This window comes from Eschscholzia californica, unplaced genomic scaffold, assembly GCF_041429995.1.
Source record: "Eschscholzia californica isolate CP2 unplaced genomic scaffold, dmEscCali1.0.p SCAF_3, whole genome shotgun sequence".
Classification (NCBI taxonomy): Eukaryota; Viridiplantae; Streptophyta; class Magnoliopsida; order Ranunculales; family Papaveraceae; genus Eschscholzia; species Eschscholzia californica.
In genome coordinates, this window is record NW_028238420.1 from 27128398 (window position 1) to 27154092 (window position 25695).

General features: G+C 35.9%; 2 protein-coding genes across 5 annotated transcripts; both read left to right on the plus strand.

Moving 5' to 3' along the window:
• The first annotated feature begins 1072 nt into the window (after positions 1–1072).
• On the plus strand, positions 1073–7186 carry LOC147549279 (putative WD repeat-containing protein C2A9.03). Of its 4 annotated transcripts, none has more exons than XM_086666742.1 (10): positions 1073–1306; positions 2026–2186; positions 2335–2502; positions 2590–2676; positions 4461–4595; positions 4712–4822; positions 4917–5008; positions 5092–5197; positions 6064–6150; positions 6409–7186. In XM_086666742.1, the coding sequence occupies exons 2-10, from the start codon at positions 2046–2048 to the stop codon at positions 6820–6822; spliced, it is 1341 nt and encodes a 446-aa protein (XP_086522868.1). In that variant the 5' UTR covers positions 1073–1306; positions 2026–2045; the 3' UTR covers positions 6823–7186. The 4 variants fall into 4 exon arrangements, with proteins under 4 accessions (XP_086522868.1, XP_086522869.1, XP_086522871.1 ...); XM_086666743.1 differs by having other exon boundaries at positions 1113–1412; XM_086666745.1 differs by having other exon boundaries at positions 1113–1412; positions 2061–2186.
• A 7235-nt stretch (positions 7187–14421) lies between these two features.
• Positions 14422–15156, plus strand: PSAG (photosystem I subunit G). The gene has a single exon (XM_086667205.1). The coding sequence runs from the start codon at positions 14537–14539 to the stop codon at positions 15029–15031; it is 495 nt and encodes a 164-aa protein (XP_086523331.1). The 5' UTR covers positions 14422–14536; the 3' UTR covers positions 15032–15156.
• Positions 15157–25695: the final 10539 nt, after the last annotated feature.

Consider the following 25695-nt stretch of genomic DNA (forward strand, 5'->3'; position numbering starts at 1 on the left):
GGTCTGACCTTGTATCCCCTGTAGATAATTCGTGGGTAATGTAGAAAACGTTCTGACCTCTCAGAGAGATAAAGTAGACAAACCCTTGATAAAGTAAGCGACCTCCTAAAGAGATAAAGTAGGTAGACCCTTGATAAAGTAGACCCTTGATAAGGTCCTGTACTTGTACTTTCAGGAGAAAGTATATGCTTGTTTCCTCAAGGTGAGGTCTTGTACTTGTCTTTTCTAGGAGAGATAAAATGGGTGCTTACTTCCTCCAAGTATATGACCATGATGATGCTTGGACTAGAGAAAAACAGGATTATGTGAAAGAACGAAGCTATACAAAAGAGCAAGACTATACGAGAATTGGATTTTTTTAGTCGATAACCAGATGTAGTAGGTGATAATTCGATGTGTTTGTCGATGATCAGATGTTGTTGTCGATAATAGGGTTATCCTATGACTCTTTCCTCAGCCATTTTGTAGTGTCTGTGGTCGACTATAACTTGGCGATGAGCTGTCATCTTTAATGTGGTAACGTATAAAGCTGCCACCATAAATACGGATTTCTGTAACCCCCTAACGGATATATTCGAGATATTGTCATCTTGAATGACAGTAACCTCTCCTCAACGAATATACAGAGGGAGGCGCTGAGGAAGTGAGGATTTACCTCTTTTACTCAAGGCTGGATTTTTCGCCTTGCGCATTTTAATGTTGCTGGTGTCCGAAAAAGGATGGGTCGGACCCAATTTCCATTTAGTTCATGGGTTTGGTCATTACATAGTCCCATTAATCGTGGATTTTTTGGGGTGTTCTTGATGACAGATTTTGGCCCATACAATACATACTTCTTTTTTTAACGAAGTTCTACGCATACAGAAACGATAGGGATTCAGAATGAGAAGAAAGAGAGAAAACATCTGAAAGAAAGGAAAAATTATAGCTGACTGTTAAAGTTAACTAACATAAAAGAGATTTGGGGGCTATATCTAAATGTTGGACAAATATGGAGGGCTAAACCTTCCACTTTGCCAAAAGTAGGGAACCTATTGTAATTAACCCTAAGTAAAAGGTCTTCAACATAATTTTCATTTGCAAATTTTATCCACATTTGCTTTCACTTATTTGATCAAGGACCGTCCTTCTGAACGAAAAAAAGAAAACAGAGATACTCATCTTCTTCTCCATCCATTTTTACCAAACCCCTTTCTTCTCGATCTCCTTTCTGAACCATCCGATCTAAACTCGGTTACCTTAGATCACAGTCGATTACGAAGATCAGTCAACTTTGATTCGGATTTTCTCCCTCTTATTCTAGTAGGTCAGATTACCTTCTTAATATTCACCCTCTCATCAATTAGGGTTTGAGTTATAACCATTGTTTCACGAAATTTCTTCGATTCTGTGTAAAAAGATCGGAACTTTAGGTATAAAACTCGTAGCGTTGTCATGGTGTTCACTTAATTTTGATGAATGTATTTACTTTTTGTCACTAATTGAAAGATCTGGTTATTGTGCTAGAATTTTAGAATTTTCCTCTAATTAAAGTCCTTTTATTGTTTTTAATTGCTTACAGCTACCATTTCTTTAGCTTGTCGTCATTTTAGTCTTTTTTGTGTTTGCCTTATTGAATAATTTGGGTTTAGTGTTTGTAAAGCCATTTCTTTTACAGTGATTTTTTCCCTCTCTTAGTCCTAGGGTTTAAGATACAAAGGCCTCTTTATCACTATCATCTTTTATATGTTTGTTCGCCTTTTAATTATAAGGTTTTGTGCTCGAGCCTCCGAAGATTCAATATTATTGGTATAGGTTCATTGTGGTTCATTGTTCTATATTCACATAATGCTAGGGTTTTGGAATGTTAGTCATCACAGACATCCAAGTGATAAGAAATCTAAACTCTAAAGTAGTGGACTACTCCATATAAATGCTAGACTATCAGTTACTATTGATTGTTAAGTTGTTTCTTGATGTTTTGTACATCATCGATTATAAAAGTTTAGTTGACTTCATTTTTTTTTATTGCTCAACTTTTTATAGGCATAGTTCTTGAGAGAAACATGTCTCAATACCAGGGTGATGATATGGACTATATGGCTGATGACTATGAAATGGCTGATGTAGACGACGAGATGGATGAAGAATTCCGTGGTAGAGGTTTGGGTGAATCTGAGTCGGAAGATGACGAAGATGAGCAATTGGTCAGTCTTTATTTAAAATAAAATCTAAGCTGGATTTTGTCAACCTTTAACTCACTATTAATCGAAATATAAAGCTTCTTTCTTGGATCATTTGCATTACTCCGGAAATAAGAAAATACTTACTTTAAGAGCAATCTTTTGGCTGCAGGACAATAAGATAACTGATACATCTTCTGCTCAAGCAAGGAAAGGAAAAGACATCCAAGGAATTCCTTGGGATAGACTAAGCATCACCAGGGAGAAATACAGACAGACAAGATTAGAGCAATACAAAAATTACGAAAATATTCCAGATTCAGGCGAGGGGTCAGAGAAGGTATACATATTTCCTTTTCTGTAGACTATATTCAGAGCCTAATAGAGCTAATGATCATTTTCTATTTGCTCCTTTTTCTTTGTCTAGGAATGCATGCCTACACAGAAGGGTGGAAATTTTTATGAGTTTCGGCGGAACACAAGATCCGTAAAGTCAACAATCCTTCATTTTCAGGCAAGATAATAGTTTTCATAAACTGGTGAAATAATGTGCTTTTTATGATTAATATGGGCAGCATCCACATGCATTTTATCTAATATATCACAAATTCAAGAATTAACTTTCTTGTATTGTTTCACAAGAATGGGACTAACATGGAGGATATATAAAGTAAGATTACTTATCAATATCGGTTATTGTTTATGTAGTATGAGAGATATGTTACATTAACTCATTAAGTGATATTGCTAAATGTTATGTAACATGAGCTCTTCGTTTTAGTATTTTTACTGTATAGGACATGTAAAGACGTGAACATGCTTCCGGTGTTCCGGAAACTTCCACATAATAATGTGAGATTTTGTATGTGTATCTTGTGTCTACTTGAAGATCATGTTAAAACCATGAAATAGGAGTCAGAGTTAATCATGCAGGTTTGTAAAAATGTTTGATATTAAAGAAAAATATTTGAGAATAAGGATCTATAAGTTAGAAAATGAATATATACGCGTGTGCATGTGCGAGTCTGTGTGCGTGTGTGTGTTGTGTGTTTATGTGTTTGTGGGTGATTGTGTACCTGCTTTCGGCTTTTCCAACTCCCTATGTCCGATACCCTATAACCGTATTCACCACAAACACGTACGCATGCCATTGTTATGTTGATTTGATGTTACATGATACTAGTGTGGAGAAAGTGACAGTTTGAGATATGATCGGGATTGTACTAAGTTTTTCAAAGTAGATCTTTAGAAGGTGAAAGTTATTTACCAAATGTTATCATGTATGAAAACTTGATATACCAAATGGATTAAGCAAATGGAAGAAAGTAGAGCTCATAAAAAGGATGGTAATAGTGCCTCTTTCATTAAAGCGAATATGATTAGTTAAAGAAATTAAACGGAACATTTTAGATACACCATAGAAAGAGATTTACTTTTTCCTCTATGAAGCTATATTTCTGGCCTTCCAGATATATTGTTGTTTAGTTGCGTCCATAAGATGGTTCTCTTACTCAAACATTATTGAGATAAAGAGCTTTACTTACTTCCTTTTGTTCTTAAGTTGTAGAGTTTAGGATTAATAACAGACATATTTTTGGCCATCTTGAAATAGGTGATATTCTGACGAGGTGAAGGGAGTCTTAGGCCATATCATGCTGTTGAATATATATTAAGTTTCTAACTTAACCTCCCAAAGGAAACAATATCTGGAAACTAAGTTCCATGCTGTTTTAAGGGCAAATCTGTAAGGACTGCAACTAAAAAAACTTCAGAAACAAAGAAGTTAACTGCAAACAACCATTCTTAATACCAAGATCCTTTATCACAGTAGAGCAGACAACTTCAATGGGCAAAAAAGATTTTCTTCTGTAGATTTCTCAGTCTCTTACTCTCTTGGGAGGCTATGATCCACACATTGTTATTGTTTTTAAGTTGTTGCAGACTTCACTCTGCACATTAGGCTCCACATTTCGTAGGACCCTAAGCTCCTGTATGGTTTTTTCTCGAGTCAATCGAATCGTTGAAAAAAAGATCTTCTCCTCTGTGTTAAATTTGACTTTTGAGCAGTACGCTTTGATATTACGTTTAGATTTAGGAGTTATTTACTAAACATTATCATGTGTGGCTTTCTGTAATAAAAAAAACTTTGTACATGGACTTTGATAGACTCATCAGCACTTCATCTGGGAACATTTATTGGATTACTGCCGTGACCTTTCTTGAAGTGACATGTTTCTTGCATTTGCTGTTTATCTCTGGATATTTTCTGAGCTTACATTTTTCTGTTTGACTCTGCAGCTGAGGAATTTAGTGTGGGCTACGTCAAAGCATGATGTCTACCTCATGTCACACTTCTCTGTTATTCATTGGTCCTCGTTAACCTGCAATAAGTCGGAAGTCCTCAATGTTTCAGGACATGTAGCCCCGTCCGAGGTTCACATTTTCTCCAGATTTCTATTTGCTTTCTTTGTTCTTAGAGCTTTAGCTAGCTAAAGCTTTCCTCAATGGATCATTCTGGAGTTGAACTAACAGTTATGTTCTCTGTGTAGAAACATCCTGGAAGTCTGTTAGAAGGATTTACTCAGACCCAAGTTAGTACACTGGCTGTTAAAGATAACTTGCTAGTTGCTGGGGGATTTCAGGGAGAACTTATTTGCAAAGTAACTTCATATTCCTGAAATTTTGTTCTTTTAGTTACACGAACAGGCAAAGAATGGCTTAAAGCTTAATATTTACTTTCTTGTAAAACTGCAGTATTTGGATAGACCAGGAGTTAGCTTTTGTTCAAGAACAACTCACGATGATAATGCAATCACGAATGCTGTCGACATTTATAACAGCCCAAGGTATGTAGTTTTCTTTCTTCTATTGGATAATTCTCGATTTCTCGCATATTTACAATGCTAACTTAACTCACTGTTTCATTCAGTGGCGCTGTTCATTTTACGGCTTCAAACAATGACTGTGGAGTTAGAGACTTTGATATGGAAAGATTTCATCTTTCCAAACATTTCCGGTTTCCTTGGCCAGTAAATGTGAGTTCAGTATGATTAGTTGCTGTTTCTTTCTAAGACTTCATTTACAAAGCAGTTCGCAGTGCTGAATTAGTTACTTCTTTTGTACTTCATCCTTGCATTGCAGAAGTTTCTGGTTGTCTCTTTCTGTAAAATAGACTGACAGAGCAACTGAGAATATTAGAGGCTATGGGTCTTTTTTTTGGCTTATGGAATTCTTTCTGATCTTCTTAAAAGTGGTTGAAAAATGAAACTTAAGTTTTTGGAATTGTGTTAAGTTTTGATCCTTTGAAGTGGTCAAGATTTCTAGAAGATGGTTTTTGTGAAGAATCTCTAGATGCTTAGGAGATGATCTTCACTGAAAATCAACCCATGGATCTATTTATAGATGTGAACCACCGACTTTACATAAGATTTTTCACGCCAATTGCCAACTTCTTCTGCTCTTATGTTATTTTCATCAATGTTGAATATTCCTTTATCTGTAAAGGTTATTGTTCGGGTGCCAACTCCAAGAGATTTTGGATACTTGCGGGGTTTAGTCATTGCGTAGCTTAGTTCTTTCATAGATTGTCACAAAAGAGCTTCAGTTTTGCACTTTTGCTTTATATCTTTTTGTCTGATTAAGTTGAACTTAGATATATGTTTTTCATTCTTTGACGGGTAGAGTTCATTAAATAGACAGGTCCACCATCTTAAAGACAATTTTTGCATCTGCTCTATGTATATGGTGCTCCCTAAATCTAAACCTAAACCCAAACCATTATTATTGCCTTCATCAAGTATCTTTTGTTTATGATTTCAATAATATTTCTTATAGTCGGAAAAGTATTGCTCCACATTCTTTTCATTTGCAATGTCAATATATATTGGTTCTCTTTGTGCAGCATACTTCTTTAAGTCCTGATGGTAAACTAATCGTCATTGTTGGAGACAACCCAGATGGATTACTGGTGGATTCTCAAAGTGGAAAGGTTTGTAATTATCTCCCACTTTTCTTTTGTGTTTGCATATGTTAACTTTTATACTTATAAAATCCCAATAACAAATAATAAAAAGTTGTGAGGAATCAGACTTCTGTAATGCTAGATATTGTCCTCTCTGGCACTTTCAGGAGGGCATTGCTTTAGAATGCTTCACTAGGTGATCAACCACTTATATGCAACCCTACTTGTCCTGATACTGTGTTATTAAGTTGTGGGGGCTCCTGACATTCGATCTTACCTGTGCAGACCATTGCTCCCCTATGTGGGCACTTAGATTTTTCATTTGCATCAGCATGGCACCCAGATGGTTCTACCTTTGCCACCGGAAACCAAGATAAGACTTGCCGTGTTTGGGACATCCGGAACCTTTCCAAATCAGTAGCTGTCCTCAAAGGCAACCTTGGAGCTGCTCGATCAATCCGGTTCTCATCAGATGGGCAGTTCATGGCAACAGCAGAGCCTGCTGATTTTGTGCATGTGTATGATGTAAAGAACGGGTTTGTGAAGCAGCAGGAAATTGACTTTTTTGGCGAGATATCAGGTATTTCTTTCAGCCCAGATACAGAATCGCTTTTTATTGGAGTATGGGATCGAACCTATGGTAGCCTCCTCGAGTATGGCAGGTGCCATAACTACTCCTACATTGACTCTTTAATATGACGTACTCTACAAACCACCATGAGATATCTCGAGGTCCTAAGTATCAAACCGGACCTCAATTCGGAAGGAGATGATATATGTTCTGGTTCCGCTCATTATTTTTCTCGCGTTCTGTCTTGAATAATGGTGAATGTTTTCCTTTATGGGAGGAGAGTTGGCCGGGGTTATTATCCCTAATGGTGTATAAAAGGAGAGGTTATGTACAGATAAACTATAAATGCATTTGTGTTGTGGTAAATGTTTTAGAGAGAGAAAGAGAGAGATGAAGGACAAAAGTAAGCTGCTTGCTTTCTGGCACTGCAGGATATAAACATAGTAAACTAGTTTCTATATGGTTAATTAGTTTTGCGCGTGTTTATGTTCATATTTCAGTTACCATTTTTACTTTGTCTTTTTCTTGTTATTCTCCTTCGGTAGGAAATTTGATCATGTCTTTTTTTCTTAGCTAGGGCTTTATTTGTATTTTTGTAAGAACTAGGTATGACCCTTGCCTTCGTCATGATGATATTTACGTGACACATTATCTAGATAGACCGAATTAGAAACTCCAAATAATTTTACTTTAAGACGAAAAAAATTGTTTTTTTTACGTGTGATTGTATGACAAGCTCATAAAAAAAACTGAAGAAAATAGATAGAGAAATTAAAGTAATTATGAAGATTACAAGTATTGTTGCGAAATGGAATATATTAAAAATATCAATGTAATTGTTTGATTTAATTTTGTTTTGGCATCCAATTTACCAACAGTTGACTATTTTGGCCTCTCTTTGTGACAATCGGTCATTTTTCGAGTTACCTTGTGTTTTTTTTTCATCCACCTCATTCCCTCTCTTCCACTTCACATTCTCTGCCCTTGCACTTCAACTTCCTTTCTCTATGTTAGATTTGTGGATTCTCTTTGACCTGGATTATCGTCTTGTTTTGGGTACTTGTTATACGCTTAAATAGTCTTAGACAAAACATCTGACACGAAGAAAGTTGTTGTATAGATTATTATCTTGATGAGCTAATACAAATGTTTATTGTATCCCGCCATTTTTCTCCAAAACAGAAAGAACACTAAAATTTTACGAAAAAAGTTGTGGAATAAAAAGAAATAACTACAAAAATAAGAGGGGGTAATTTCGTTTTGGCCCCCAATTTGTGACAAATTCACCATCTGGCCCCCATAAATGTCTGGCAGTTCGATTTGGCCCCAACTTCCTGTTTGCCCCCCAAATTTTTTCTAAGGCTCTTTATACCTTCATGAAAATTCTGTAATTTAATTCTTTATTTTCTCTTTGTCCACCTCACTTCACGACCTCCACATCACCTTCTTCAACATAAGATGTCGTCGGAGAAAGTCACGGCGGAAGAAGGTCAACGGCCGGAGACATTTTCGGCGACCTCAATTTTTTATTTTTATTTTTATCTTCTCCTTCTTCCCCAACCTCCATTCTCTCTCTATCTTCTCTCCATTCTCTTCCATTTCTCTCTCCCTCTCTTCTTTTCTCTCTCTCCTCCCTCCCTTCAGCTCCTTCACAATTTCGGCGAAGGGTTTCCCTTCGCCAGAACATCGTCTTGATTTGGGGAAAATCATGCAACATTCTAACTCTGAACATGAGGACACCAGTGGTTTGACGAAAGATGTGTTATTTTTGGTGATTACATAGTATATCTCTAAGAACATGAGGACACTAGTGGATTGACGGAAGATGATCCAATCAACTTTCGTCAAGCCATGTAACATTCTAACTCTGAAAAATGAATTAACGCCATGAATAAAGAGTACAAATCTATGCAAGACAATGAGGTTTGGGATCTTGTCTTATTACCTGAAGGTAAGAAACCCATTGGTTGCTTACGAATTTTTAAACCAAAACGGATTCGAAAGGTAATGTGTAAAGATATAAGGCTCGTCTTGTGGCTAAAGACTTCACTCAAAAGCCAGGCGTATACTATAAAGAGATTTTCTCTTCAGTTTCTTAGAAAGACTCTTTCAGGACTATTATGGCACTTGTTGCACATTTCGATGTCGAGTGACATTAGATAGATGTTAAAACGGCGTTTCTCAATGGAGACATTGACGAAGCGATATATATGCAACCAAAAGATTTTGTGTTTGGTGGCCCGAAGAATGTAGTTTGCAAATTAAATGAATCTATCTATGGGCTCAAACAAGATTCGTGTGAGTGGTATTACAAGTTTCATCAAGTTGTAGTCTCATTTGGTTTTGAGATAGATGTTGAAAATTGTAAGTATCACGATTTCAGTGGGAGTAAAGTAATATATCTTGGATTTAACTACCAAATATGGAAATATGGCTCGAAATTTTGAATTCTGCATCAAAGAATTTAAAATTGTTTTGGTTTGGTTTGATATGTATTAGGGATCTAGATACACCAAAGTCATTCTAGGATTTTCTTAGATTACCCTAGAAGAGCTACATAGAAAAAGTTTGGAAAAGATATAGGTTAGCAGACACTAACCTAAGAGACGTCTTTGTCGACAACAAAGATAAATTTAGTTTTAATCAACGATCTAAAGCAATGTTAAAGTTAAAGAAATGCATATCGTAATATTTATTAGCATGTCTGGTAGTTAGTTATGGTATTGATTATTGTAATCAACCAAAACAAGTTTTGTTATTTACAGAGAATTAAGGATTTTATGCTCACATTAAGAAGTTGGATCTATCAGGAGATCATAAGGCATTTGATTCCAACTAAATTGGATGCAAATAATTACAAAATCATTATAAGGATACAATCATTTATTTGCTGAAAGAGTTATGTTAGGAAGAGTGTTAAACCAACACTCGCAGCTTCTTTTGTCATGTAATATAATTTGTAGCAACTTATAAGACATCCAACGACGGATTAGATTTGCAATGTTTTGTCACTAATAGGTCATTTTGGAGTATTAAAATACCAACAAAGTTATATTGTGACAATAACATTGCAATCTTTTTCATATTAGCAACAATGAGAGCTACGACATAAAACTCTCAGTTGTGAAAGAAAGGACATTGAGTTGATTTCTTATAGAGCATATCAAGACAAACTCCATTATATCTAATCGGTAATAAGGTTTAGTGGGAGTTTGTACATATATCGTTTGGTGTTATTCAGATATTGCTCTATATTTTGACATTTGGATATGTTCTGCAAAACTAAGGTATTCAGTTATTTTACCATGCTACGCGTCCATGATTGATCTATGTCATTTGGTTATGTTGATATGTGTGACTATTGGTGGATTTAGTGTCGATTGAATGTTGCGAAAGCCCCCTTAATCCCATACAAGGACAACTAATAGACCAAATTGTTTGGGATACCTGATATATGATAGCGCATTTTGAGCTCATAAGGATGTACACATTTCCATATAACATACGTGGCCCAAGTGGGAGATTGTTGGAAAAATCCAACATATGTGTAAAGGTGTGTGTATGTCTATCTTAAAGTATGGTCAAGTCAAATGGTGATCTAATACGGTTAACTATTGACCAAAGGTATCAAAGTGTCATGGAATAAACGTATAAAGACCATTAAGTGATTTCTAATTTAATGAGGGGTCAAATTAGAATTAAAAGTCTATAAATAGGGATTATGGTCCCCATTTGGACTTCTTCTCAAGCTCTTTAATTTGTATGACATCCCTTCATCACAAGAGAAATTCAAAGAATAAGAAGAACCAAATGGAAGATCATATCAACCCAATCAACTCAATACATAAGGCTATGGATCAAAAGGTACAGGTCCGCTTATGTTGTCTATAATCTCTTTGAATCTAAGGGAGTTTACTATAAGTTTAAGGTTGTTATTTTATTTTGATCATAATCGTATTAGAAGCATGGTAAGATTATATTGTAGCGTTAAATTTTAACAACAGTGAGAACTTCTATATTTTTAAATTCTCTTGACCCTATTTCTCGTCTAACATATCAATGATCAATAGATTCAAGAGACAATAGTACATTTTGCCACTAAATGCTAATTGCATGTACGAATTGAGTATCTTTTGCAAAAAAAAAGGAAATCATAAATCCTTATTCAAGTTCTTTTTGTACTTGATATCTCATGTTATTATTTGATTCTCTCTCTCTCTTCATTGAAATATCTAAAAAAAGATAATTAAGAAGCTATAATTTTAAGCATACAAACCTCAATTATACACCTCTGACTGACAGAGTAATTGTTCGGAGAAGCCCCACTGCAAAGTGTGGTAACCCAATCTATTTGGTTGAAAAATTGAACAACCTTTAAACTCCACAAGTCTCTGCAAGTTTTCCATATCGCCATACTCAACCGCGATATAAACATAATTGGGAAGGCATTCATCTTTAGTAACATTTGTAGAAATCAGTTGTAATATCAGAATATATGGATTTTAAAGTCTGCTTCAACAATCTCAATCTTTGATGATATTTTTTGTAGAGAAAATACATAAAACTAAAACGATTTTCGGCTCAGATGTCCATATCAAATAGCTATCAAACATAAATTCTCCTTCTAAATATATTTTATCGGCGTGAAATACTAATTCACTGATCCCATCTTATATATATTCATGAGTGTCAGGAATTTAGCAGGACTTGTAAGTTGAAGCAGGAAGGGGAATGAATGATTTACCCTTTTAAGTCATCCCTAAAGTAAAGGATAGAGAATGAATAATTTCCAAAATAAATAGTAACTACAACTTTAGAGCTAACCAAACCAACAAGTAAAAAGATTTATAAGATTTTTAAACCATCTCTTTCGACCTCTAAATCTGACATGATGGATCGTGTATCAAATCACATAGTAAATCTTCATCTGATTCTATAAGCGGCGCTTCCAATAACATGATCAAAATTAGGTTTTCAATGAATTAATAAACACAAAGAAGAAAAATCATATACCTTTGGAACTATTATTGAAAGAATAGTGAAAACCCCCTCAACACTAATTAGTAATTGAGTTTACCCCTTCAATAATTGATAATTGAGCTTACCTACTTAAATTTAGATTTTTCTCAAGATTACTAAGGACATGTTTGGTATGTGATCATAAATTAAATTGTGTACAAACAAAACCATTCTTTACTAATCATATTTTCGAGAAAATCAAACAATAAAGTAAGGTGAAATAAGTACTACGAATCATGTTGAAGAATAAATACTCTTAATAGTCACAATTATTTCACCTACGCAAACACAACCTTTGTATTTTTGTCAAAAATAGTAAATCGAAGGGAGCAAGTTCAATTACCTATTATTGAGGGGAGTAAACTCAATTACCAGTTAGTGACGAGGAGGTAAGCTAAAAAACCTTTAAATTAATGTCATAATCGAGGTTGTAACGACTACGTGCAGTAATGGAGAAGGAAACACATGGAGTTTTTGTCCATGAGGGAGAGAGACGTTTCCAATCAATCTAATCCTTTAAATTTTGTTCGACGGGGTTCAATGACTTAGATTAAAACTAAACAAAAATAGACCTAAATGTAAGGGTATGGCTTATTACTATCTGGACCATCGATCCTGGTTAAATGACCGAGGTTATGAAAAATCGATGGATTATTTATGGCGGGCGACTACAAATAGGGGACTAAGTCCAATCAATATCTAGTAAAAGAATCAAATTGAAAGAGATAAACTTCCAGGAATACGAAAACAAAAATATTAGGGGTTGTTAAACAATATCCTTTATTACAAAAGGATGTTTGTCCTAGTCAGCTTTTTTTCTTTCTGTTTTATTATATTGATACTAGGGACAAAGTGGTTTCATTAACAAATTTCATCATTGTCCCGTACTCTTAGATTTTGATTTTGCATCCAATTACTATTTGTCACTGAGGTTTACGAAACTCGGTATGTTTGGGGCATTGTGGTAATCCGATATGTTAATTCAATTGTCATCCTTAAATTACCCAATGGGGTTTCCTAGGGAGAGAGGGAGGAAAGGAAAGAGAAATAGATGGTGGTGGTGGCAGTGGTGGAAGTAGCAAAGGACGAATAAGAAAGAGACAAAAAGAAATTACTTAACGAAGTCTTCCGTTTCTCGACAGTGAAGTAAAACCAAGCTCATGAGCTTATTATCCTACATCTGAACAAATTGATAGGATCTCGTTTTTTTTTTACGAAAAGAAATAGAAAAGAATATGATTGTTACAGTTGAGTAACCCAATTTTGATTTGGAGCTACTTTGGAATATTCGATAAATATTAAAGTCAAAATTTTCAATTAATTATAGAGTTATTTCCTTTTTGGCCCCCTACTTTGTAACCAGTTTCTTTTTTGGGCCCCCTACTTTGTGACCAGCTTCATTTATGACCCCCAGTTTTTCGTAGGTTCAAATTTGACTCCCTTTTGTTAACACCGTCAGTTAACTTAATGGTTAACTTTTTGTTTTTATGATTGCCTCTTATTATAGATTTGATTTTGTAAATTCAAAATTGGCCCCCTTTTAAATTTTGGTTGATTCTTTTAAAAAAATCTATTTATTTAGAACAAACTAGGGGGTAAAATTGGAATTTGTTTTAAAAAGATGAAGACGCCTCATCACTCCTCCATTTCATCACCTCTCTCCTCCACGTCATGTACCTCGCCACCTTATCATCTTCTCCGATGAAGGTCGTCAGTCGGCCAAAATTTCCGACGACCTTCAAACTTAATATTTTTTTCTAAATCTTTCTTTCTAGTCCCTCTCTCTCTGTAGCTCCGGCGAAGGAGTAAGCCCTTCGTCGGAGAAACCAGACCATGAAGGTCTGGTTGAAACAAGATTCAGGTTTCAAACCAGACCGAATCTGGTTTACTTTGAAACCAAACCTCCAAGCTCTGGTTTCTCCAGCGAAGGCTCCCCCTTCGCCGGAGCTATATAGAGAGGAAGGGTAGAGAGGGAGATTAGAGAGAGAGAGAAAGAAAGATAAAAAACAGTTCAGTTTGAAGGTCGCCGAAAATTTTGGTCGGCCGGCAACGTTTATCCCAGAAGATGATGAAGTGGCGAGATACATGACGTGGAGGAGAGAGGTGATGAAATGGAGGAGTGATGAGGTGTCTTCAATCTTTTTAAAACAAATTTCATTTTGACCCCCTAGTTTGTTCTAAATAAATTGAAATTTTTTCGGGAATCAACCTAAATACTAAAGGGGGGAATTTTGAATTTACAAAATCAATTTTATAACAACGACAAACATGTAAAGTTAACTAACTGTGTTAATAAAAAGGGACAAAATTTGAATTTACGAAAAACAGGAGGCCAAAGGAAGCTGGTCACATAGTAGGGGGTCAAAAAGGAAATAACTTTTAATTATATATCAGGGTGTAAATTGGAAATAACCCAATAAGGTGAACTCCAATATGGTGAACAAATTTGATTTTGGTGTTAAAGGCGCCACTTCCCCTCACAATTACTCTCCCTCAAATTTGCTTTTGGGGGAGACACCTATAACAACTACAGGGGGAGCTTTTTCAACTTCCCTATTAGAAATATCAAATAAATTCCAATACTGTACCCAATATGATGTGGAAAAAAACTCAATCCTAATATCTCTTATCCAAACACAATCTGACCAAAACCAATCAAAAAATTTCCACTTCTATTCTCCACCTCACGACTTCATCTCTTTTCTCTCTCCTCTTCTCAGTCTCTTCTTCCACAAAATCTATATTCCTCTCTTTTCTCAAACCCTCAACTTACAAAAACTAGAATTACAATCTTAGAGAGAGAAACCAAGAAAGAACTCAATAATGGCTTCTACAACTTTATTCTCAACTCCAACTTTCACACCCACAATCCAGAAGCACCAACAAATTCCTCAATCCTTCCAAGGTCTTAGACAAATCAAACCCACTGATTCTTTCTCTACTTCTCTCTCAAAAGTCTCCTCAAAAACTTCCATCATATCTAAAAAACCCACATCCAAAATTGGTGTAATCAGATCTGAATTGAGCCCATCTTTGGTAATCAGCTTAAGCACTGGTCTGTCTCTGTTCTTGGGTAGATTTGTTTTCTTCAATTTCCAAAGAGAAAATGTTGCAAAACAAGTACCAGAACAAAATGGAATGACCCATTTTGAAGCAGGAGATACAAGAGCTAAGGAATATGTTAGTTTGTTGAAATCTAATGATCCAGTTGGATTTAATATTGTTGATGTTCTTGCTTGGGGTTCAATTGGTCACATTGTTGCTTATTATATTTTGGCTACCTCCAGCAACGGCTATGATCCTAAGTTTTTTGGCTGAGTCAATCTTAACGGTCATTAAACGGCGGTTTATTTAGTTATTTGTACAGTTGGAGGAGTGCCTTGTTTGTGTTCTAAAATTCTATTAAATTGCAGCCTTCTTTAATGTAATTTTCTTGCATCAAATTTTTTTGGCTTCATTCTTACTTAGATTTTTCTTCTCTTTTCACCGGGATGTTTACTTAATTTAATACTGAAAGTACATATGCTATAATATATGAATAGAAGTGAGTCTTGACTAGGGGTGGCTATTAGGGCGAGTATGGACGTCCACGAATAAACTTGCTTCCGGCTTGGTCGGTCGGGTAGCTTAGGTGCTTGGCTATTAGCACACTTGGGTAAATCGATAGCGGGTACTTTTCAAAATCCTTCGGCACATGGCCCACCCACACTCGTTAGTACACTCATGCAAATCGAGTTTGGGCAAATCATGCATCCATTAAGCAATGTCGTTAGGGTACAGGAGTAATATACTCGCTCGGCCATTTAACCTAGCAACCTTAACTTGATGAAAGATCCCAACCTTCAACAATTTTTAAAAGTTTTCAAAAAGTTACTCACTTGCAAAGAAGCAATGTGGGACTATGTGAGTAGCTTGAGTTTGTGGGACTATGTGAGTTATCTTGAGTTGAAAACATAGTCCCATATAGGAATCTAATAGGAAATCTTCTATTTTGTTGTAGTTATAAAGCCAACCACTCAAACTCTTGATGCTATATTTATGGGTGGAAAAAGGGCCTGCGAGCTCCCGACCCCCCAAGTAAGATTCACGCATTTTTTATTTATAAAGTTTCGTATCTCTTTCATCTCAAGGAAAAAGAAAAAAGTGATTCTCATAAAAGGGTTGAGAGATAGATAACTCTTTATTCTCCACATTTTAATTCCGCCGTTTAATCCCACTTCACCCGAGCATGCCCACTATATTTTTTCGGGTCGGGCGAGATATGCTCGTCTAGAGCATGGGAGCCAACGGTCAATTTCAGACTAAGGCACCCACAATGGGTAGCGGACAGTTGGTTAGAAATCTCACCCCTAGTCTGGGAAGCATCTGTAATTGATTAACTAGATGATGTCGGAAAGTAGTTGTAACGCCCCAAAATCCAAATTTTCACGTATGCCGCCATGAAAACCTAGACTTAAAGCATTTTTCTGTGGAACAATAAACATAGTTGATATATTCATCAAAAGAGACAAATAACATCAAATATGAAGCTCATAAGAAACCATAAATCATCTAAAAGAAACTTTATTAAGCTTTAAAAACTCAAACAGTGTCTCTAAATCATCGACACATAGGTCGGACAAGAACAAATAAAATAAATAACTATCTAGGAGGCGAAACTGACAGTAGGGTTTGTTTATCATCATGCTAACTTAGATTCTTATATATGAATATGGCATGAAAATGACATTAGAAACTATTCAGGTCATTGCACATCATTAAGGCAAAATTTCTTCAAAATCTAACATATAAATGGGATTCAAAGTGCCCTAAAATTCTGGTTTTTAGAAGTAATAAATCCACGAGTTCTAACATGTATTTGTTTTATGAATCCTAGGTTATATTTGAATAATATTAAACATAGTGTTTATGGTATTCTCTAATTGTCTAGATTTATTTATGAAAATGGTTATTCAAGCCGTAGGGATGGAAACCTACATCGAAACGAGAGAAATAACATCAAATATAAAGCTCATACGAAATAATAAATCATCTAAAAGAAACTGTATTAAGCTTTCAAAACTCAAACGGTGTCTCTAAATCATCGACACGTAGGTCGGACAAGAACAAATAAAATAAATAACTATCTAGGAGTCTAGGAGGCGGAACTAACAATAGGGTTTGTTTATCATCATGCTAACTTAGATTTCCTATACATGAATATGGCATGAAAACGACATTAGAAACTATTCAGGTCATTACACATCATTAAGACAAAATTTCTTCAAAATCTAACATGTAAGTGGGATTCAAAGTGCCCTAAAATTCTGGTTTTAGAACTAATAAATCCACTACTTCTAACATGTATTTGTTTCATGAATCCTGTTATATTTGAGTAATATTAAATATAGGATTTATGGTATTCTCCAGTTGTCTAGATTTATCTATGAAAATGGTTATTCAAGTCGTAGGAATGGAAACCTACATCGAATCGAGAGAAATAACATCAAATATAAAGCTCATACGAAATTATAAATAATCTAAAAGAAACTTTATTAAGCTTTCAAAACTCAAACGGTGTCTCTAAATCATCGACACGTAGGTCGGACAAGAACAAATAAAGTAAATAACTGTCTAGGAGGCGAAACTGATAATAGAATTTTTTATCATCATGCTAACTTAGATTCATACATGAATATGACATGAAAATGACAATACAAATTATACGGGTCATTGCACATCATTAAAGAAAATTTTCTTCAAAATGTAACATGTAAATGGGATTCAAAGTGCCCTGAAATTCTGGTTTTATAGAAGTAATAAATCCACTAGTTCTAACTTGTATTTGCTTCATGAATCCTAAGTTATATTTTAATAATACTAAATTTAGGGTTTAGGGTATTCTGTAATTGTCTTGATTTATCTATGAAAATGGTTGTTCAAGCCATAAGGGTAGAAACCTACCTCGAATCTAGAAAAAACACACAAAGAAACTCCTACATGAAGAACCGACTTAGAAAAACCAGAACCTTTGATCTCTTCTTCATTTTCTTCATACTTACTCTCTCTAACAAAAGAATTACAAACCTCCCTCTATCTTTTAGGTTCGGTTGTAATAGCCAAGAAAAGAAGAAGAAAAAACCAAGAAGTGGGGGCATGTGGTTTTAGTTATGAGTTTTTAAGGGTTGTTACTAAATACACCTACAAATTTTTGTAGGGGCACTACAATATCCCCTCCTAAAAGGAAATTTCGTCTTCAAAATTTAACGTACCTGATGAGAGTAAAAGATCAGGATAACGAAGTTGCATATCATCCTCACGCTCCCAAGTAACTTCTTTATCATCGTAATGATGTCACTGAACCTTGACTGTGGGAATAGTCTTTCAGCGAAGTACATGCTCTCTATGATCAACGATGCGAACTGGTTCCTCCTCATATGATGCATCTGGTTGAAGTCCTAAATCATGGTAGTCAACCACCAAATGTTGATCCTAATCTCTCACGTGCTTTCGAAGCATCGAAACATGAAATACATTGTGTACAATTGCTAAACTTGCAGGCAAGTCGAGACGATTGGCTACTTTGCCGACCTTCTCAACTATCCTGAAAGGTCCAATGTGGTAAGCCAATGTAGAGTTGGCCCCAAAGAAGAACAATACATGGAGAATGTGTGTTGAGTACATTGATTTGAACAAAGTTTGTTCCAAAAAATAGCTTCCTACCGTCGAAAGACTAGCTGGTACACTCCGCAACAAGATATGCTCTGGTAAATTTCATAGACGCCTTTCTCAGGTACCGCCCTGTGGGGTTACGTATGTGTCTAACACACCTTTTCTAGTGTTTATTGCGGAATCTCAAACATCTAATGTTAACACTAGACTCCCAGAATCTAATTATACATGAACTAATCAATGGACTAGATATGGAAAGATGATTACCTTTAATCGTTTTCCCACTAACAAAATTCTGACAAGATTCGGAAGATCAAGAACTACAATTGTAGTTCCTCTACTCGAGACACCGAGTGTATGACTTGAACTCCCTCCTTCGAGTTAACTAGAACTCTCTTGAAGGTTGAGATGAAGAACACCTTCTTCTTGACTAGATAATCGAGAAAACTCCTTTTCTCTCTTTTGGCTTTTCTCTCTAAAAGCTCTCACTACAAAAATGGGGACTTTTGGCGACGATTCTTGGTGACGGTTTTTTAAAAAGCTTCGGTACAAGTTGCTAATTACTAGGGGCACGTTTATTAAGGGGCTAGGTGTTTCGAAATCTAAAAACTTGGGTTGTCTTTTTCGTTTGCCCTAATTTCTCGTCTGCGTAGTTCGAGAGGAGAGTGAGAAATCCAGAGAGAAATACGCAGAGGGAGAGAGAGATGAAGCTACTGAAGTGTAAACCCTAGAAAAGTTTAGAAGAAGTTGTTGATGTCGAGGTTTGTTCTCACTCTAGATTCTTCGTTCCTCCTCTGTTGATTCTAGGGTTTTGTTTCAGTTCTCGATTACCATTTTTTGTATTCTAATGTTCTGAAATACATCTCACTAAAACCAAACTAATCGCTAAATTTTTTTTTATTGCCGAGTTGTTCCTTCTTGGGAAGTTCGATGGAGCTGATTTCATGATTGATTTCTCAATTCTTTTTTCTTTCCCATAGGAGCTTATGAAAACGAACCAAATCACGTTAGAGAAATCCGATCTCAGTGGAACCCTAATATGGAAAGTGGTATTCATAATTTAGTTGATAAATTATCAGGAATAGGAGTTCATGATTCTTCTGAAGAAGATTATAATCTTATTCAGGTTAGTAAAGCAGTTGAAGATGCTGAGAGGACAATCTTGCTACAGGTTAGGTTTAAACTTTCTAAAAGATTATCTTTTTATATAGTGTTTAAAATTTGAACAAGTCTAATCATAAGTTTGGCTTACTTAATGGTACTTATTTGACTAGATAATTAAGTCTGAACCTTGTCCTAATAATCATGCTTAATGTTTATTGAGTTAGGTTTCTTTTTTATGAAATTTATCAATGATTTGGCTTTAAAATTTGTAATTTTATTTCTTACACTTAAGTTGGGTATCTCTCTGTGGTGGTTTATTTATACAAAATCTAGTTGGGATACTTCAAGTATGGAGACATGATAAATCTAGTCAGGATACCTTGTGATCTGATAATGACCTCTAGTTGAACTATAAATGCTCGATGTCGGCGGTGTCATTAGTGTGTGGTCAAGGAAAAGAAATGAGTTACTTTTTGAAAGCAATGGATAAGAAAACAACCAAAGAACTGCGAGGCTCGATATTTGTTATTAATAGGCAGTTCTTACAATTAGCTCCCGGGTTAATGTAACCTTCAATTTTTTGGTAGAGTTTATATCAACCCATCTTAATCTCACCGTTTTGTTTGGAGAGTTTCCGCAAAATTACATGCCTTTCCCAGCTAAGTATTAGTTTCCTGAACTTCAATACGTTGTAAATCTTCATTTTTACGTGGAAGTAGTTTAAATTTGATTAATTAAGAGATGAACCTTATTTAAGCACCGATGTGCTGATGGCACAGGCTTTCAGGAGTAATCTTCAGGAAGCTGGATGGAAATTTGGAAGATTGCCTTTGCACCAAGTTGTCACGGCAGCTGATGGCACTATTAAGGTGTGTTGACTATTTTACTTTCAGTTCATTTTTGCTTATTTAGGTCATTAATAGAATATAATTTAGTTGGGTAAGTAGGATTTAAGTTCTCAAAATTTATGCAATTATGAGGTTTTTGTGGTAAACTGTTTGGTTCCAATGCTTGCAAACTGAGAAAGTGATGAACTTTCTCGAGTTAGACTTTCGTTTGAATAAGATAAGTTAAATTTTTCTCTCTTAACTAGTTTTTATGGCCAAGGCTAGGGGTGGCTTTAATAGCTTGTATGTAATGACTTTTGCAAATTAAATTCTTTAAACTTGTATTTTCATTTTGCTGTTCTTTAAACTTGTATTTTCATTTTACCAGTTCAAGATGATAAAGGTTCTTGTCGTCTTACTGCCTGTGTCTGATCACAGGTAGGACTTTCTCTCAAATTCTAGTCCCCTCAATTTAAACACTATCTATATAGAGAATCTGCAAATACTTCTCCAACCTTGTACCTTGAAAGATGTTAAATGGCTTCACTGATACAGTTTCTTATTGTAATACATTTGACCCCATATCCATTTGGATACTGTGACCAGGTGGGTTGTCCATTGTGCTGCTCATTTTGTGCTACTGGGAAAGGAGGGTACTTGAGGAACCTTCAACGACATGAAATTGTTGAGCAGGCATGAACTTCCATCCTGTTTTATAACCATAACTTCGTGACAATTGTTGTTGCTTTAAGTAAAACATGCTGATTTTCATTTTCTTATGCAGGTATTAGCTATAGAGGATCTCTTCAAGCAAAGGGTTTGAAATGTTGTCTTTATGGGGATGGGTGAGCCGATGTTGAACCTAAAGGCAGTTTTAGAAGCACACCGGTGCTTAAATAAGGTTCATCTCTTAATCAATCAAAAACTTAAACTACTGTACGTGAACTTCAATATGTAGACTCCACTACGTCTAAGTACATCTATAAGTGATCAACCTTGTTTCCCTTCGAAAGAATCAGGATCCGCCTAGCCTAACCAATAAAAGTGAAAATTACGTACCATAAGTTGATCATTTTTATCAAGTGTTAAAAGTAGTCTAAATAAATCATGAGCAAATGAGAGAGAAAGTGACATACCATTTGTAAGAACCAACCATGAAAACATCAACATATTGTTCCTTAGCGGTTAACAACCTAAAAAACTTTTCAATAGTCCAGCTGAATCTTGAAGATGGAGGATCCTCAGCTGGCTGGTTTCCCACTGTACTAACAGCTTCTGCTTGTTCAACAGCTTCTGCTGGTTTCCCACTATACTAACAGCTGCATTTATGCATCTGGTTAAGCTGAACAAAGCTCTTGCTGATGCAGAGATGATGATCACCATTTCTATTATTTAGAAGGTACCAGAAGCTCCTTATCGGATCAAATCGACGAAGAAGCTCAACGGATGTTGAGGAAAGCAAGGAGGAGAAAGAGAAAACACTGCAATATTATAATTTTAAACTGAAGGTACTAAATCTACATCTCATCTGATAAATGCAGTATCTCTTTTCGGGTTTATTTTTCAGTAAATGCATCCAAGGAAAACACAAAGTAAATGTTTAGAAGCTACCGATATTAGTCAAATAACTGTTGTATATAACTTCAATATGCCAATTGCCAGGATCCATGTAAACCTAAATAACATACATGAATTGTTAAACTTGCTTAGAAGGCTAATATGAAGATTCATAAGTTGACATGTAGCGAATCTGGAACTATTAGTCATTACGATCCTAAGTTTATATTCGTTATGTCAACCTGATCATGAGATACACTAAACCAATAATCTTGACATTTTTGTTTTCTTTTATTCGTTTACTGCAGGAACAAGAGGTTTAAAGCAAGCTGTCAACACTGTCTAGTTCAGTTGGTTCCTTCCACTTTAGAATTGACGACAACTATTGCAATTGACGATTTTATGAGGGAGGTTGAAGAGCTATGACAGGCCGTAGGAACCTAGTATAATACAAAGACAGATTTTTTATTAGAATTGTTTCTCCTAGGGATGATATATGAAATGCTTCACATGTCAGACTTCATAATTTTGATTAAAATCATATATGAATGATATTATACTATTTTGACAGATTTGTAAATGTTTTGGATAGGTATTCCAAATAGGAGGGCCAATTTATTATTTTGAAATACAATTTTTTTTTTAGAAAATCAAAACATATCACCGACGGTTTTCTGTCATCGCCTACAACGCAGTCGCGGCGGTTTTTTATTTAAAAAACCGTAGCTAGTAATTACTATTAGCGGTGGATTTATAAACCGTCGCTACCAACTGTCGCAATAAGTATCCCCAACGGAGGTTTCCACGACGGATGCTAATCCGTCGCTATATAGTTTCGGCGACAGATTTTTTACATTACAGACGGTTTTAAACCGTCGCTAAAAGTTTCCATTTTTGTGTCTCTCTTGAATTTCTCTTGATTTTCGTCCACAATTATGTCTTAAGGAGGTCTATTTATAGGGAGAAGGTATTTGACCCAAACTAGGATTCCTAAAATATCTCCTTCAAGACGTATCTTTTTGTGTCCCATATGAAACCCTAAAAGGGTTTATGTGTGGCCGGCCAATATAACCCTCTATGGGCTTTATGGCCGGCCCACACAAGGGGTCTAACTGGCCATGTGCTGGCTGGCCCCTTCCTAAGGTCGGCCATCACATGGCCGGCCCCTTTATGGGCACCCCCGGGCTCCTTTTTTAGCTCGGGGTTGTGTACACTTGTCCGGACTTTTCCGAACTCCTTTTGGCCTCAAATAATGGATCCAATCAACTTATTTGCCACTTCATATCTAGTCAATATCTCTCCGTTCAAACCATCACTCTTATGTGTAACCCTTGTAGGATCCGGTCTATGTTAGCCGCGGATTACCGAAGTTACCCGACGATCGTAGTTGGCTTCTAGCTAAGCATTACGACCCCTAATTCGACCGGACTAATGATCTTCCAAATAAGGTCATTATGATCCTATTCGCCACATCTTACGCATTGTCATCTTGATCGAAGGGCATCCCTGAGAAGGATACCATTCCTTCGGACCGAGGGAATATATCCTTCAGTCTCCCACTTGTACTTAGAACAAGTGCAATGCTCGATTCCCATGTCTTTTCATATCTCATCTGATATGTCATACTTATCAGACTTTCTTTATCCCGAGAACAAACTGTCAAATCAAATGATTAACTCTTAATCCTTTTGAGCATGGCCATGCATTTTCCAGTTGTTTCTCATCAAGTGGCCCGGAGATATTTTATCCTGATTTTACTCAGGAAGACATATTCCATTCTTGTACTCCAACTCAATTTCATGTCTATCATGTCTCCCCCAGCAATCCGCCTTTATAACCTCCTTTTACGGCGCGGCGTTTAACGGTGCCAAAGTTCGACATTCCTTACACAAACTGAGTGAATACTCATGTTTTGAGGAATCTCTTCGATTTGCTAAATGAAAGTTATGACATCTCATAACTTCTTCTCTCAAAGTACTCTCACTTGGCGGGTTTCCAGTGTATCAACTTATACACCCATGAAGTTGACTTTGAATACTCCTATTTCCATAGCCCAAGAAACAGCGGTATTCACTCATGCTAGTCTTCTTAAGTCATTGTTGTCCAACCAATGACCTGGACTAGGGATTCTTATAATGGTGTGCTTCCATGTTCACTTAGTAGGGTTTCTTTCATTAGATCACGTATCTAATAAACCTACCTAGAACACTCCATTATTTTGGACTGTCATCTAAATTATAAACCATGATTTAGACGACGAAATAAACTGAGTTTATTTCGGATAACAAGAGTTTGTAAATATTGAGCACCGCGTAAACTCTTTTACGTTTCTCAATTTTACAAGTCTTTTTAGGATTTTCTTCCTTAATCCTAATTCCTTAGATCCGTTCATCTTCCATGTCCGTTCTAAGGTGACAGTTTAGTTTATGTTTTTCACTTCACTTATTGTTATCATGCTTCAAAATTCCTTCGTAAGCTATTATGATAATGTCAGTTTCTTGAACTGAAATCAGCACTCCCCAAGTTCTAATTCTGGTTTCTTATCTAGTAGAGTTAGTAACGACTCCCAGCATGAAAACTCCTTTTCATCTGTTCGCCCTTCCTAAAAGATTCTTATCTTTATTTTCGGAAGATTGCTTTTATGACTTTCTTCAACTTCTGTTTTCAGAGACATAATTTTGAATGTTCTCAACACTCTCGGTCCTTTCTCTGACTTTCATGGGTGGCGACATCTTTTGTACTCTAAGTACATTTTAGATATGCGGGTAAACATCAATCATCTCCATGATCGATCTTATGTTTTCCTGACATAAGTATTTCCCTCATGTTCTGCTTTCGCTTGTCAGGATTTCCAAATTCTGAGTTTCGCTAGGCAGGTCTCATGTGAGATGGGTGGAAACTCTCCTCCAAGAGTTTTTGATCTCTTCCAAAACTTCTTTTGAAATGAGTCTCTTCATCACTTTAATCTATTGACATAGATTGTGATGCCCTAATAAGTTTACCCTCGTCTCTTGTCCTATTGAGTCAGTTCTCTAACTGTTTTTCTCAATCCCAGTATGTCGCCACATACAGGACTTTGAAACGATCTTGATTCATTCCCACTTACTTTCTTGTCGAACAAGACAATTCATTCTAAGAAATTGAATCCGATCAAATTTCTTTGCGAATGTTAGAGCCCCACTCCTTTTAGATCTCACCTCTTTAGACTCTCAGTCTAAACTCGGAGTAGTTTTGCTATAGTTTCTGTGAATCATCTCTAAGACTCACTCGGGATTTTGAGCAATACCTTCTTAGTTTCTTTAAGAGGTTTCATCGTGAGTAATTTCTTACTCTCGTTATGGCAAGTAACTCCTTACTTCCATTATAGCGAGTAACTCTTTACTCCTATTTGTTGCTCTTTTTATTCGAACTTCTTTCGAATGTTATATTTCCTCCCACTTGTCCGATTGTCAAAGAACGCTTTCTTTTTAATAAGACACTGTAACATCCCATGTTTGTAAGGTTAGATGTGGGACTGTTTGACATTTGGGTCAAGTCAAAGAGGGGCTAAATCAGCAAAGAAGACAATTTAGTGGGGTTTTTATGAGAGATATATAAATTAGGGACTAAAAAGTAATAAAATAACCTGGCCACCTTATATATTGACACGTGGCATCCCAGTTGCTTTAAAAATGAATTCACTCCACTTTGACCGTGAATACTAGTGGGGGCGTGTTGTGAAGGGGTTATGCTTTAATTATTTCAAGATTTTTGGTGGCCCCCACTTTATTAACATTTTAAGGTTTTCTTTGGATGCACATTTGGGATAAGATTGAAAGGGTTTTATTCTCTAATTTCAATTTG